Raw genomic sequence first — 17,017 nt, 5'->3', positions numbered from 1 at the left:
ATGACTCTACTTCTCTCTTGATTTATTACCTCAGTAAACATTGTAAACATGAGTTGATGGTCTCAATCTCTAGTTTCAAGTCTTCTTCAATACAGCATGATGTTCATTTAGTACATTATGGTCCATTTAGAGTCAAACAGACCATAAAGCAGGGGATGCTTTAGGGCGGGGCTACACAGTGATTGACAGGTCTCTACCAGAGACGTATACGGCGTCTCTACGTCCAGATATGGTCACTTCCCGTTCATTGGCTGCAAAAAAAGCCAAGATGGTGACGGCCAAAACGCTGAAATCGAGGCTTCGAAAGATCAGTCCACAAACCAGAGAGACGTCACGATGACTACGTCCACTTCTTAAATAAAGTCCATGCTTTTCACACATCCATCACCACTGTTGAGCGGTTTTGATTTTAGTCTAATTCTTCGTCTGAAGCCAGGCTTTGGGGCTGAAAGTGCCGATCTTAGGGTTAGATTATGTCAACCTAAAATGGAGCTTGTAAATGATAACATCACCTCCATTGCTTTGAAAACCTCTCATACTTCTGCCTTGACACATCATGTTGACCTGTCTCATATTAAACAGCATGTAAATGCTGCTACATCCCCACATTTGTGGTGCACTAGTTCATCCTGGAAACAAACACATTCTCCCCACTTGGCTGGTGAACTATGAAAGCCATTGTCCATTTGTTGCTGTTTTACCTGCTAGCTACAGTTATAGAGCAGTATAGACCCTCCACACAATGTCTGCTTGCTTTCCCAAGTGGCTGGAACATTGTGTAGTTTTTATTTTATCCCACCGCAAGATGGTCGTACTCCATTTTTCAACAGTAGTGTTCACTGTAGTAGTTTCTGGCTTGCGGCCAGTGTGTTGATTTCCAATAACTCAAACTCTGCCCACAAATTTTCACTTGTTAGAGTCCAAAAATGTGAATTACACAAGCAATGTTTCATGTTAGTGACTTCAGATATGACCGTCTGAACAGATCCTCTTGGTGCATAGAAAGTGAAATTACAAAACTGAGTTTGTAACTTAAAGCTTCATGTGTACCTTAAAGCGTATAAAAACATCACAATTACCTCGAGACCTTTTCTCTTCTACTTACTCCTGGCTTCAGAATAGATATCTCTACATGCAGAATAAGATGTCAATAAAGATAAATCTCTCAGATCCGTGTTCATAGTCATTTCACCAAGACTCGTCCTAATTAATTAGAGTCTGTTGTCAGATTTCATCTCGTACAGTTGGTAGTAGAGCGAACAGCCGGCAGAATGAGGAGTGGACTTCATCGAGCATAATCTCCTCATTAACACGGCTGCTCATTTTATTGAATTCATTTTCATCAGATCTGCTCTCTGTGTGCCTCTTGTTTTGTTTCCATCATTTTCATGTGATCATAATGTTTTCTCTCAGCTGTGTGTGTGTGTGTGTGTGTTAGTGGTCTTAGTCTTGGTATTATTTCATCAGATATCACCCAGTCTAAATCATGTTTGTTTAACACTGGCCATGTTTCCATATTCACGCACATTTTGAAGTATCGCATTTAAAAAATCTGTATGGAAACGGCAAAATTCAAGGCCACTTGTTTTGTTTCCTGTTCACAACCTCTACTTCTTCTTCTACTCTTGTTTACTGGTGGATTACAGCCATACGTATCCTATAGCGCCAACGTCTGACCAAACTACACTGTAGCCCAGTTTATTCGCTCCAAACCAGCTGATGGAGACGCTCCCAATTTGTATTTCTATTTTTGTGACAATTCCAAAGTTTGCTTGATGGTTCAAAGAAAAACACTGCTACTGTATTCAGTATTTTAATAATACAGAGTAATAATACAGTAAGTGTTATTGAAGCAGCTTGAATCAAGAGAACTTTTAACACTGTTACTTTAGTGGCTGTGCAGGTGAATGAGTGTTTTTCTGTTGTGTTAAAGAACAAAACAGAAGCATTAGCACCGGGACAACACATGTGACTAAGAGTATGGTGACGGAGCTCTAGTGTAGAAAGCAAAATGTTTTGGGCTGCAGTAGAATTTGTCACTTTGGCAAACAACCAACCATCATTTCGAGGTCCTCGTTCAGTTAGCAAAAAACCCAACACGTTTAGATTCATCAACCAGCTGCACCAGATGGTCTTTTTTTAGGATGGTGTTCTACTCCGGCTGCTCTAATACGAGGCATTAACATTGTGTTAATACTGTTCTGGCTTAACTCTGACCCGTGATGAGTGGATCACTCTCCTCTCTGAAATATAAACACCAATATAATCCCATTTAATAACTACACAACTATAATTATTATTATTTGTTTGTGTGTGTTCAGTGAATGGCATATTTTCTTTAATGAACTGATATAAGTACATCAAAATGAAAATGCAGTACAACAATAATGACTTGTGCACTTTAGTTAGTTTGATGTGTATTTACAAGCAGAGCCTGTGTTGTTTTTGCTGGTTTGCGTTACATTAAGAGGAATGGTGAGGCAGAAAGTGACCCAGAACGGAGCGGAGCGAGCAGGGAAAAGGTCAGCTCTGCCTCATTATAGCTCCATAAGGACCTTCACTGTATGTGCTGCTCTGTGGACACAAGTCATTACCCACACTCGGTCATATTCACCACACAGTGGACGGGAGATCACATGAACATAATTCAAAGAGTCATGTCACAACAGGATACTGAGACGTAGACACATCATATATACAACACAATAACCTACGCTAGAATCCCAGTCTAAGACGGCGTGTAGTAATAATCAATGGAAATCTCTGTAGTAACACTATCTGTAATCTTAGGGGTTGTGTTTCTAAATAACATATCTATTTATATATATATATATAAAAGTAAAACCTAGTCTCAAGAAGGTTAACGGCACATTTTACTTGTTCTAAAATATAATAGAGACCTGATACCTTTTACTTAAACAAGATAATCTCACATTTTTACTGCAGTATGAACCTTTTGGATTGTTTCTGGTGCCAAAGATCTTTTTAAAACACAGGCAGACCTTTAAGTCTTTATGCTCTACTTGGTATTTATTGAAGGTGGAATGACGAGCTGTGGTTTATTCCCCCTAAATAAAGACTTCACACTTAACCCATAACCTGGCATCTCTTCCCAAAAGACATACATTTGGGACATTTTGTAAAACAGGTTTTCAGGGCTAAAGCTCATTAAAATGTGTCCTAATGAATGCAAGAACAAGAATGTTAAAGTGAGAAATATAACCAAGAGCTTGTGCCTCACATGACCCGTATGAAGACAGAGGACAGCGCTGTGCACTGAGAGGGATTTTAGACCTAATGAGATGCTAATCAAGAAATTATCTTTGACCACCACGACTGTTGGCATGTCTAAGCTGGCATCAGCCGACCTATACGCTGTTCTTCTGATCTAAATATAAAATGCGTTTGAATTTCATTTTTACATGTGTGGACTGAACACATACGTTACTGTTGTGACACCAGCAGCTGTGCTGTGATCTCCTGGTCCCCAGTTTCACTGTGTCTGCGTTAGAGATGTCTGTTTGCGGTATCATTCGATCTTTTTGAAGCCGCTCTCTGATCACTCGCAGAGACACGAGGCGGAGGAAGAGACGGATCCAGAATTTCGGAAAGTAATTGCAGATTTCGCAAAGCGTAACGGGGACGGAGCACGATGTAATGAATCACTGCTCCTGGTGGAATTACTTTTATAATGAGGTACGCTCTAGTGTAGAGGAAGGGAACTGCATGGGTAGCACCTCGGTGGTAGTCTTTGTAGTATGTGAGAAATATATGGGAAAATATGAAGAACAAAATGCAAATTAGTGATTGGTATGGAGCCTAAAACCACCATCTCTAAAAGAGGATAATCACTGCAGCTCTGGAGAATTTCTGCACCATTTCTGGTTCCTCTGAAAACCTGGTTCTAAAACGTAAACTAGTTCTAAATGAGTAAAAACCCAAAGTACTCTTTGCACAAGTAAGAGAGGAAACGGCAGCAGTGTATCATAACATGTGGAAACAAGCAGAACATCAGTCTGTCCGTGGAGCAAAATCCTAAAAATAACCGCAGGAGATGCGTGAAGGGAGGTAGATGAATGGAAAACAACACAGATGAGACGAAGGACTCCAGGACATTTTGTGTGGATATTTGGTATCATTTTTGAGATTACTAATAAAATCAATCTAGTGTCGTCTTTGGTTGTAGCTTTTTCTTTGTGTGCATTAGAGAGAAAGTGAGTCAAACACACCAGCAGTGCCCATTGGGAGTGTGTGCCTCTCCCTGAAGTGCATGAAGTACTTGTTTGAACAGTCACGAGTGCCACAGGGTCGGATTTTAGGGAAAGGGGGACAAGAATTAACCCCGAAATAGAAGAGACCAAAAACCAGAAAGTGAAGAGGGGAATGGTGGAGAGGTGAAGAGAGTGAGAGAGGCTCTCGGTCCTCGGGGACGATGGGACCGTGGTTAACTACAAAGCTCCATCTCTGCCAAACACTGGAGCTCCAACAATGGCGGCCTGTCAGTCAAAGCACTGGGATCAAAGTGAGATCGCTCAACGGCAAGTTAAGAATTGGCCCTTCAGGTTTCCCAGGCTTGAATATCAAATAAACCTTTTCCTGAATTCCCAGGCAAGTCCCCCCCCCTCCCACTCATCCATAACCAGCACCACCACACAAGCTGTATGAGCACCATACGGGCCTGATAATAAATGTGCCGTGTACCAGAGCTGCAACACTCCGGCTGGTAGATTTATGGTTGGGATGGGGATGAGAAATGGGATCTCTGTTATCTTATGAGGATTCTCTCTCTCACGGCCATCTTTTTGAGAGCAATGAAGATTTGAGTGCCATGATTTGGTCTGATTCTGTGTCCGTTATCTAGTGGTGTGACGGACCATTGTTGATCCCTGCTGATCCTCAGCACACGTGTGTACCGCGGATCAATTACACCGTTTAACCACCGTAGCGTGAAATGAGGTTTTACTGACTATCGTTATCGGCCGATATCCAGTGAAAATATGCCACCGAGACGTCTGCATTTATGCTTTTCAATCTGTCGATCCCTGATGTTACATCTTAAAAAAACAATCGGGGTTTAATTTGCCAGGAGGAGAGCTAACAACGTTAGCAGCATCGCTAACGGCTAATCTACAGAGCTTCCATTTAGTTCCATTATGATGTGTTCAGTGAAAATGATTATTGAGTAAATGTAAAGTAAATCGTTACCGTGATGTGTTCAATTGCAATCTTAAAATGTAGTTTTGGTGATAAACTTTAACAAATCCAGATGTTTGAAGGAGATGTTTTCACATGAATATAAAATAGATATTTGAGATGAATGATGAACACCAGCTCTAAGAAGATAAATGACTTTTGGGACGTTGGTGAAAACCAAAGTCTGGATCCTTGTAGACCAGCTGCTATAATCAAAACAAAACAACAATGATCTGTATCTGTTAATACGGATCATCAATGATCAGCTATAGAAAAAGACCACGCTGATGGTCATTTCCAGGATGGAGTCAGGAAAACAAATCTGTTGGGACCTTTACGGTTGACAGAACTGCTCTTGCTCCTTGTTTTTTGTCGCGGTTGAAAATGTGAGCAATCTTCAAGGATGTTTCTCTCTGAAGGTTTCTGGTGATTGAACCTCTCAATCATCAGACTACTCTCCATATTCGGAAAAGAAACCTCATCTAGCCGGGAAGCAACCAGCTGCTCATTTGTTTTGTGGCCGTCCTGCGCTAGCTGCGGGAGATGGACTCGTGTGGTCCGTATGAAGGCATTAGTCAGCCAGCTGTGATGTAGGTCAGGAGCGAGGGGCTCAGGTGTGCACCTGGAACATACAGCGAGAACCATGGATGAAATATGTATGTCTGTATATGTGAGGGAGAGGTTCACAGAGTGTTATCTACTGTAGTATACATGTTTTCTGCTTGCTATCGTTACGTTATGGGGTTTGATGAGTGATGCACACAACACTTGACAAGTGGGAAGAAGGATCAATAATTAGATAAAGAGAAAGGTGGAGGGGTGCTGGGATAATTCAAAGATGCAGGAGAGGGGGAAAAGTGGTGAATACACTTAAGAGAAAGGGTCGTGTTTGTTTCAGAGAGGTTGTAGCTCGCGGGAGGAGGTGGAATAAGAGAGAGAGAGAGAGAGACAGGATGCTAACACACACCCACAGCTAAGCTTGGGACATAACATACCCAGCTTCCATCTGAGCCAAGTGGGTCATGGAGGGGAAAAAAAGAAGAAGAAGCAGGACATGGAAGCTGTCTGATGGTTGAAGGGAAAACCCGGGAGCTAAAGCTCACAAGAAACAGAAATCCTGCCGCCTTAACAACCTGCAGCACGAGCCTCTTCTCTCTATTTATGGTGTTTATGGGCGAGCAGGAGACAGAAACTCAGAGAGACTGGTACCATGTTAGCGTCTCTGGCTTCGAGACGCAAACGATGTGAGCTCTGGTGTCGAAGGTGGACTGAGGTGACCCTGTAGGTGAGAGGAAGATGAGGTTGTCAGTTAGGTGCCCGTTCACATGTTGCGTTTTATAATCCATTGTTGTCGGGGTAGATGCAAGCGTTTCCCGAGCGCCTTCTTTTTCAGGGCGCGAGGGCTGAAACCCGAGATGAAAATAGGTCAACCTTTGGAACTCTGCAGTCATGTGACGAGGAACAACCAATCACAGCTGGCAGATATATTTTCTTTCTTCCTTTTAATAGCAGGATGGAGGAGAAGTTCATTATTTTATTTGAGGAAAACCTGGAAGCTTTACCATCCATCCCACGTCGAATGATTTAACAACATCTGCGTTGAAAGGTCCGCCAAATTGTCACAAACAAAGTGAGGGATTTACGGTGCTGGAGATCCATTTATCTTTGTTTAGTTTAGTCAACGAGGCTTGCTGCTAAATTACCATCATTCATTATCATCATCCTCATCACAGCGTGCAGATTTTGGTTGCGTGACAGTAGCACAACCACCCAAACACTATGGATAAATTGATGAAAGTGGCACGTTTCTGGACACAACATGCTAACAGATCCTAAGGATGTTTACAGTCGGCGGCAATGGTTCTACTACTAACTACACGCATTTATACTGCATTAAGACTCTGTACAGAACAGTGATGTATAGCTTTTTGCAGTTCTCTTCTGTTCTGCATTAGAACTGCAGACTCTTCTGTAATAACAGAGCAACATCTTATCTTCTTTGGTCCTGTGTAAGTTAAGAAAAATGCTTCTTAGATTGGTGAAAGGTGGCATACCAAAGCAGTTTGATGGTTCTATTGCTGTGTGCAGCTTCGCTCGACAGGTCGTATTCATTAAGGACGGTTAGCTCAGCTGATCACTTTGTATAGCACGTCGTTGTTTGCTGTGCCGCTTTATTAAATGTGCACGTTGTCGTATTAGCCGATCTGAGTCAGCCGTTAATCTAATCTGGACACGTTTGGCTGGGGATGTTTCAGTTTACACCGTCGCTCTGTAACAGAGTTATACTTTAAAGAGGAAAGTTATTCGTTCACTAACATCTATCTTTGAAGTTTCAGAGCTTTGAAAGAGCTCCAAAGCACTATTTGCGATGTAAAGATATTGGATAATTGGATGTAAAAAAGCCACCAGGTAGCATTTCTTATTACGTCAAGCAGCTGAAGAGACAGGAAGTGTTGTTTACATTTTTAAGATTAGTTTATTCTCTCTATGTGTTAAGAGAGAACTAGTATGGATATCATCCTAAGGATACCTATATGCATGGTGATGATCGTGGTTCAGTTTATATAAGAAGGGAGACTTTTATGTTGACAGCAGGAAATTGGAGCTCCATCCCTTTGATTCGTTACTGACGTTCAGTATGAAAAGAGACTATTGTAGTTTTCTGTGGTCTGAACCAAATCCTTTCCTAATGGTCACAGGCCACACATTTATAAAATCCTTCCTGTTTTGACTCCAGCGTGTGACGTCTTTGCACCATTTTGCTTCCTCCTAATATCCATCTGCTGAGAAGTGGCCTCCGATTAGCCCTCAGAGCACCTCTCAGCATTTTAAAAACCTCCCTCCCACCACTTAATCATATATTCTCCTCTCAAGAGGAGATGTTGATGTGTGTGCAGACGTTCTACCTCTCTGTGCCCGAAACACACAAGACGGAAGAAGAGCTGCCATTGCAAAGACCCTCTGATGAGCTCTCAGTTGTTGATTTAGTTTTTCATTGGTTTGTCAAGGAGATAGAAAACCTGTGTGTCAAACACTTGAATTATTCCTCAGAGGCCTTTGTTATCCTCCAGGAACATATTGTTCCATGTGCTTCACTGCTGCTCACGTTTAAACAGGACAATGTGGAGTTTAATGTGGGAAATATATGTGAGAAGCTCTTTTTATTCTTACACAAAAGGCTATTAAAGGACATCTAATTATTGACTTCATCAGCTATTTAACAGAATACAAACTGTTTTGACAGTAACGACGGTGTAACCAAACTCTGTGTGACATATTGCAATTATCTTTGATGCATTCTGAATAAAGAGGAAATCATGCAAAATATATTGTCAGTCAGCAAAATCCATGGTGTACAGAGGCTTTTGTCTCCTTAAATAAGACGGTGACTCTCGTATATCTCGCGTAACAAGGACATGAGCTGCTGCTGAAGAGCGACAATGACCCTTTGTGATATGATTGAAACGACATAGTCGACTGTAGTCCAGGCATCATCTACATGCACGAGGTTGTGTGACCAATGTCCCTCACAAACTTGGTTTTGCATTTTAAGAACGGTTTCGGTACCCAACCCTAGTGACTGCGCTCCGATTGTCTGTGACCACGCTCCGACCGTCTGTTACCGCGCTCCGACCGTCTGTTACCGCGCTCCGATTGTCTGTTACTGCGCTCCGATTGTCTGTTACCACGCTCTGACTGTCGGCAAATGGAAAGTCATAGGGCCCTACACATGTTGTTGAATAATAAATACCTTTTCTATGCATGACCTGTCTGACGCTAAGGTATACATTCATTAGGCCGTACCGAAGAGTTGGAAGCGTAGGTTCATTCATAATGTTGACATTTAAATTCAAAATAGAAATTAGAATGCTGCACAGCTTATTTTGTTTCATTGTGCCTTTCAGAAACACTGACGAGTTCATTAAAGGAGGTAGATTTAATAAATAGACTCTAACTCAGGGTCTCTCTTTTAATCCGATGAATCACTTTATTTAAATTAAGGATTTTGATCAAAGGTTTTTCATTTTATTCGTAGGTTTGATGACGTCATGAAATATGATTTGAATCTCCACTCAAAAAAACCTCGCTTTGATTATATAAAGAATGACATTCGGCACAGGCCTACTAATAACTCAGCGTGTGTGTGTGTCTGTTTGTCTCTCTCCGTCTCTCCCTCTCCCTCTGTCTGTCTCTGTCTGTCTCTGTCTCTCTTGCTCTCTCTTTCTCTCTCTCTGTCTCTCGCTCTCTCTCTCTCTCACTGTGTGTGTGTGTGTGTGTGTGTGTGTTGCCATGGCTACATGGCATCCAGCCCTTGCGTCTTGTTTCCACGGCTTCAATAAATAAATTCCGTCTCTTTAGACGCCTCGACAGACAGACTGCTGCTTCTCTCCAGTTGCCATGGAAAGGGCCGGCCTTATGCTGAGCAGCAGATTTCATGACACCACCGAAGAAGAAGAAGAAGAAGAAGAAGAAGAATACATTGCAGTGAAGCTGATTTAATAACACATACATAAAAGAATAAGGGAGTGACTGCTGGAGGCCTGACACGGCTGAAACAACTAACTAGGGACCTCTCCTTGCTTCTGTCAAAGGTTTTTTGGGGGGTTTGTGAGGACTTGAGGATGCGAGTGAGCTGGAGGTGTGTAGGCGTGGTCACCTGGGCGCTCGTCTCTGTGGAGGTAATGGAGGCTGTTGATGCGCACTTAATTGCGTGTTTGACATTATATGAGACTCGAAGGGAATCCTCGGCGATGCTAGAGTGAGTACCATAATGGCTCCGAGGAGAGAAGAGAGGAGGTGAGACTAGAGGATGATGAGGATGCGTGCACAGTTTTGAAACCTGCATATTTTGGCGTAATTATCATGTGTGACGGTGTTTATGTATATTACATACGTGGTGCACAGTCAGCACCCATTAGGGATGAAGGTGTCTCCTTAGCCTCATTTCCTTTTGTCACGCTCCCTCACATCACACACACACACACACACACACACACACACATTAGAGAGTCGCCTTACATCGGCGCCATCTAAATATCACATTTAAATGCATGTTGCTTCGGGCACACTCGCTGAAGGAGGCGCAGAGGATGGCATACAGAGGAGGCGTGACTCCCACTGGGTCTAGACACACACACACACATGTACACGCACGTGCATACACAAATTGAAAGATTGCAGTTACTTGCACACAGAAATCTCCCCACAGTCCTCGAAGTAGAAGACGCAGATGTGCGAGCGCACAAGACGTATTCGCACATTCACACGAAAGCTGGGAAGTACAATAATATATCTCACACACACACACACGTACGACACAATGAACATGAAATCCCCACGAAGAATATACAGCACATTTTAAAAAGACATTCTTACAAATACGTGCACCCACCGGATCTGCAGTAATTGCCGTCTTGGTGTTGCAAAATATGTTTTCTATCAATTAAAGTCAGACACAGCCGGGGTCGTGATTTGAATATTTATGAGTTGTTTCCAGGGCGATGTTGTGTAACTCAGAAGCTGTTTATTTTGGTCTCTGTTGGCCCCGCATCATGATAGAATTATAAAATGGATGCACATGTGAAGGATAATTAGTATAAACTGTCCATCTCCTTCCTGTTTGTCTCGCACATTCGTTCCTGCGTCTCGGTTCCTCTCGTCACTTCCTTTCACATCGTATTTCCTCGCTTCTCTAGATGTCTTTCACTCTTGCTCACACGCTGTGATAGAAAGGTGAAACGGACCTGGGTTTACCCTGTCTCTCACCCAGTGCATGCTGGGAAAGGGCTGCAGCCCCAATTGAACCTGAACAGGATAAGCTGTCAGAGCAAATGGATGGTTGATGCTCTTTTTTTCCGCCTCTCTCTTCCTTTGCAGCCCGATCTTCGTCCTTCGTAATCAGCTGTCCTCCTCTCATATGTATCTCTGTTCTCATCTCTTTTCCTTCTTCTTACTCTATTATATTGTCATTCCTGCAAAGACCTACAGTCACTGTTACAGCAGCCATACATGCACTCAACACAGCTGCATTTACATGTTGTCACACAGACGTATGGACGCACTCTGAAGCCCTGAGGTTCACTCTGCAGGCTTAAATAATCTCTCTCAGTAGGTTGTATTGTAGTCGGGATGCTTTTCTACTTAGAAGAGGAAATAGGGCCGCCATTAGTCCGATATTTCTAATCGATGCATGTTTAAAAATAAAAAGGTATGTCCTTGGAGCTGCTAAATACACTCGTACGTCACTCATACACTAAATACTCTCTACGTCACTCCTCCTCAGTCCGGATATGGTCACTTCCTGTTCACTGGTTGCAAAAAGTCAAGATGGCGACGGCCAAAGCCAAAACCGTCATGATGAGTCACTATGTGTCTAGTTCAGAACACATTAACATATGTTGAATAAATAAAATAAGTACCCACAAAGCCATCTGTTTTTTAACAAGATTATATTGCCCTCTTACTCCTCATAACCTGCACTACTTTCCTCTTGGAAGAGGACAAAGATTCACATTACTGGGCTGTGTGTGAGTTAACATACACACACACACACACACACACACACACACACACTCCGTGTTGTTTTCTCAGAGACGTTGAGCTGTGCAGCTCTGCGGAGGCTTGCAGCTGAGTCCACACGGATCTCAGCGGGTCGGCAGTTCCGCCCACATTCTCTTCAGTTTATCACACAGAAGGTCATTAATAAACAAGCTCACATGTTTGCACTCGGACGACACGCAGTCCTTCTCAAGATTTCTCCTGTTTATCGTCCTCTGCAACTCACATTTTAGTGCTTTTATGTCGAGGTAGTTTTGGAACCGGCGATACAACGGGGCTGATGAGAACTTAAGGGACTGACTTCAGTGTCGAGGGAAATTAATCTTTGTTTGTGTCCTCGCTTTCATTCTCTCCCAGTCCTCATCTCATGACGATGTTTTAGTAATTTAGGACGTTGTCTCGTGCGAGACGCCAAACACAGTTTACAACTTAGAGGCTAAAACATCACGTTGTTTTAAAATGTGTTTAAAGCCTGAAAAAGCATAATCTCAAATGTAAATCAGCTTCTCTGACATACAAGTCATGTTTATATTCATGTCCGTCTCCCACGCTGCACCGATCTCCTGAATGTGTTCTACAGAGTATGACCTATACATGCATGGTGATTAGTTAAAGGTATAGGATCACCCACACATAGATTTATCATATACTATTTAGTCTTCATGTTGGAGACATGGGCTGCCTACATGAAGCCCATCAACCCGGAGCCCAGCTGACGTTTTGTATTATTAGTAAACTCTAGAAGAGAAGAACAGCAGAGTGTCTCCGTCCTGCTGTCACCTTTGCGTCAGCATCCCGCTGTGTTTGTTTTTCATGACTGACCCACATCCTCGTCCTCATGAGAGTCGTGTCGGCACCCTGAGGCTCGTTACCTCCATGTGCAGCCACAGATGATGATTCTCACTCTGGCACTTCTTCTTCTCATTGTGTTCCTCCACACCGGTCCTGTTTCCTGGAGCAGATGTTTTAAAGTGTGTGTGTGTGTGTCTCATAACTAAGACTTATTATGGGGATATGTTTTATTATCAAGGCTGGGTTTAGATCTTATCATTTCTTTTACTGGTGGAAATCCATAGATTTCCCAAAACAGATGGTTTTATTGTTTCCAACGTGATCTAGAATTCGAGGCTGGTGAGTTTTACTTTTCCTGCTTTTTGGGGAGAATTATGAACCCGTGACCCCGTCTACTCACATCGTAACAGTTTGATTTTCTTTAGACCTTCAGAGGCAAACGGCAAACACTTGTAACCTTGTTTTCGTCTCCAACAGTCTATCATGTATTTCCCAGAGGTTCAATGTTTGTTGTCGGAGTTAATTTTTAATATATTTGACAAAAGAAACCAATGTTTGTTGTTTGTGTGTCAGACTTGGTTAAAATAACACTTTGATGTTCAACCCGGTGAAGACACGTAACCCCTCTGTGGCAGCTATTGAGGGACGTAAACAAAGACTGTGAAAATAATAATGAAAACATTAAACCGTACCTTTTACCCTCGTCCTACAGGGAGGAGGAGGAGAGCCTGCGGGACAAGATCCGAGCGGACCACGAGCGAGCGCTGCAGGAGGCCAAGGAGAAGCTGAGAAAGTCCCGCGAGGAGCTGCAGGCTGAGATCCAGACGGAGAAGAACAAAGTGATGGAGGACTTGAAGAAGAAGGAGGCGGGGCCCAAACCGCTGCCGCCCGTCCCCATGCCCAAAGTGGTGGGCGTCAGTGACGGAGAGCCGCCGGAGCCCGACGCCAAGGAGAGACGGGACAAGATCAGAGAGGTAAGCCCCGCCATTTAAAATAGTTTGATCTAATGCTGGTCTTTACCTCTTTGGTGTCATTCTGGATCATGTACCCATCATGCATTGGTGCGGGTTATTTCACTGTAGCTGTGATAAAACTGCACTTGTAGAAATCATACAAAAGCTGTAGCTAGTTTTTAACATGAACACATTTTATTATTGTTAATGAAGCTATTAGTATCTGACTTTACACGGTAATAAGGACCTCCTCCTTTGGTGTTCTACTCCTCTGAGCTTTAGACCCTTTAAATCTTTGAACTCCTGCTCTAAACTCATTTCTTTACGTCCCTACTGATGAGAGTTAATGGCTTTTAATTAAGGAATGCTTCAGCCACAAAAGGACCATCTGTCCATCAGTTACCCCCCATGTTCCTCTGAATTCTCTCGTGTCTCTGGGGCGAACCAAAGAATACAGAACTAAGGAAAGGTCTCGATGAATTGAAGTAAATGGGGGGGCCACGTTTAACAACAATAATAGCAAAACTATATCAAAACAGCAACTGTACTATTTCAAATATATCAGACTCGCACGGACAAGTAGCGCGTCTGTGCAGCTGTGAAACTGTTTTAAGTGTTTTTAATAGTCGGGTTATAGTGGCTATGCATGTGTTTGGGAAGTAATGCCCATTCGACTGGATGAATGAGATCATTCTGCACGAGCTGTGTGAGTAAACAATGTTTTGATATAGTTTTGCTGTTAAACACCAAATTTAAGTCTTTTCTACATTTTATGATGTTTGTTTGTTAAAGAATTCAAGGTAAGACATTCATACAAATCATTTTTTTGGATTGAAGTATTCCTTTTAATAGAAAGTGACACGAATGTTTTATGGATTTAATGAGAAACCGCAAGCTCCACTGATATTTTGTACATTCAGTCCATGTGGGACACACACACACACACACGGAGGATTTGGGGATTTAGTCCAGTGTGATAGTTTGGCCAGCAGTCTAAAATCAGTGCTATCAGCTCCTCCATTCACATGTAATTCAATGATGGCACCTTACAACAGACTGGGGTGAAAACCTGTAGCCCTGCGGTTTGTGTTTGGTGATATTTAATCTGTGTGTGTGTGTGTGTGTGTGTGTGTGTGTGTGTGTGTGTGTGTGTGTGTGTGTGTGTGTGTGTGACTCTACGTTTGAATACATTTCTGCCGGCTCTTATTGAAGCCAACAGCGAGCCAGACGGATGGAGCCTGTGCAGAATGCAGATGGTGCTATCTGGTCTCGCTCTCTATAGACACCCAGCCAACCTCGGCCTATCCCCCCCGCCCCCCCCCCCCCCCCCCTCTACATAATTACCTCATATCGTCTCTCTTGAAACAGCACTTGGAGTCAGAACACTCGCCGGCCCATTTGCTCCAAACCAGCCCTTTTTTTGTCTCTAAATGCCCCTTTTGTTTCTAGTCATAATTACCATTCAGAGAGAGAAAGCCATACACTCCCAAACGAGCAAGAAAAGAGCAGCTGTAAATGTCTGCAGCACAGCGTAGCGCGCTCCTCTTTCCCTGATTGCCTCGTGGTTCCAAGGAGAAATCACAATCGCACCGGAGCAAACAATCGAGAGCACAGACGGGGTGCTTTGCTTTTTCTTTACTTTCAAACCCTGGCTACACAGGCAGACGTTTGGCCTGCGTTTGGATGCTGTAAAGTCCAGAGAGGAGTATCGGCATCCATCTCCTTGTCATCATTTATGTTTCATGTAGACGGTAAGATGTAGTAGTTGAGCCACATTACTTTCCGTGGGATTAGGCCATCTGGCTGACACCGATTTCCTGCATTTCCCTTTTTTCCGGGTTATTTTATTTCTGGCACAAAGTGCACACAGTTCATCACTGTGAAGGATCAATGATCGCAATCTTTGCTTCCGCGTCTAATGATTGGAGTCGGGTTAAATGACCAACTTTGATTATTTTTTCAATACTTCTAGATGCGAGGGCCGTTAAATAACAGCAACAGCAGCAGCAGTAACGCCTTTTAACAAACAAAAGAAGCCTTTCACACAGGCCATCAACTCTTCTCCTCTGAATATATGGGGTGGTTTTGAACTGTTACCACATTGGTGTCAAGTTCTTCTTATTGGGCCTACAGTTGTTGCATTGTGTTTAGCTCTCTGCTGGTATTGTACCAAACTTCAAAGCTTCATTCATAGCGTTGATATTTACTTTCTAAATGGACATATTTGGATGCTACGCAGCATGTTTATTCATTCTGTTTGAACTGCAGGTCGAGCGATAGTGGATTTTTAAAGGGCGATAAATGAACGATGGTTTGGAGCAGGAAAAAGCTGATAACCGATGAATCGGTCGATATCAGGAGTTAACATGCACACGGATGTTTTAAGCTCTTGAATGATCAGATATGAGCCATCGATGGGTTGCAGGTACAAATCATAACGACCAATGTTTGCTAAACAGACTGCATGATTTCAGCAGAGCAGCAGTCTAATACATTAATGACCCATCAACCTTATCATACTCATACTTCATGAATAAAGCTGTCTTATATAAAGTGAACTTTCATTAAAATACACTAACAGAGCCCAGCTCTGCCAAAAACGATAGAATGTCAAATGTTCCATCGATGACCATTAACTGGCCCAACCTCTCGTTACATCCCCGTATGGTCCTAAATATATGAACCTTGGGTGGATGTAGCCACAAAGTGAAACAGACATAATTGTCTAATTTCCCACTGTTTGATTCTCAGAAACTGATGTGTTGGAGCTGATTCTAAGAAATTGAACCCGGCTACTCGCTTTGCATTAGCAAACCACTGCATCCCAAACAATGACGACTGCAACGATCCTTTATCTGGTGATGGTGATCAGTGACGGCAGTCATCGGTCTCAATAACATTATTTCACGACACCCTTGCGTCTCTATATCGGACTCTTTGTAGTCTTCATCGAGCTGGCTTCTGCAGATGAAGTGACCGTTGCTGGTTGCCGGTTAACTCCGGAGGGAAATCAAGAAAATCAGTCGGATCAGCAGAATACGTTAGCTGCTCTGTGGACCAGTCGAGCCACTCTCGAGCCCTTTTGTTCCTCCAGAAATAGAAATGACCCCCACAACTTCCATCAGCTCACCACTTTGTGCCATTTGGCTTTTCTGCTAATTACGCAGCCCGACCATTAGTGCCCATTAAACCTTCGTCTAGAGATGGAGAGAGCGTTAAGGCAATAGAAGAAAAGGAATGGAATAAATTCCACTACTAACCGCTCCACTACTATTCACCTGTCACCTCGTGAAGCATTGCTGGCCCAGAGCTATTGAAACAAGCCGGCTGTTGCAGTAAATGGGCCGTGGCACAAAGGCACAGTTCACTTTCAATAAGGTTTGTTCATCAATAATGTTGGAAAAACACTAGTTAGTCGAGACAATTTGTAGAGCTGGTAATGCAGGGATTAATACAATATTATAGTAAAATAAATGTTTGTTTTGGTACCTTTTGAACAACGCACTACAGGGGGAAGTTAA

General features: G+C 42.9%; 1 protein-coding gene across 1 annotated transcript in view; it reads left to right on the top strand.

Moving 5' to 3' along the window:
- The window catches only part of man1a2 (mannosidase, alpha, class 1A, member 2), a 95,081-nt gene that overhangs the window by 9,318 nt on the left and 68,746 nt on the right, over positions 1 to 17,017 (top strand). Inside the window, exon 3 of the mRNA XM_031873998.1 lies at positions 13,256 to 13,517. Within this exon, the coding sequence (XP_031729858.1) occupies positions 13,256 to 13,517 (262 nt within the window). The remainder of the gene's footprint in view (positions 1 to 13,255; positions 13,518 to 17,017) is intronic.

Source organism: Anarrhichthys ocellatus, unplaced genomic scaffold (genome assembly GCF_004355925.1).
Source record: "Anarrhichthys ocellatus isolate YVR2014 unplaced genomic scaffold, GSC_Weel_1.0 scaffold77, whole genome shotgun sequence".
NCBI classification, from domain to species: domain Eukaryota; kingdom Metazoa; phylum Chordata; class Actinopteri; order Perciformes; family Anarhichadidae; genus Anarrhichthys; species Anarrhichthys ocellatus.
The sequence above is the reverse complement of the archived record's forward strand: the minus strand, read 5'-3'. Positions and strand labels throughout refer to the sequence as shown.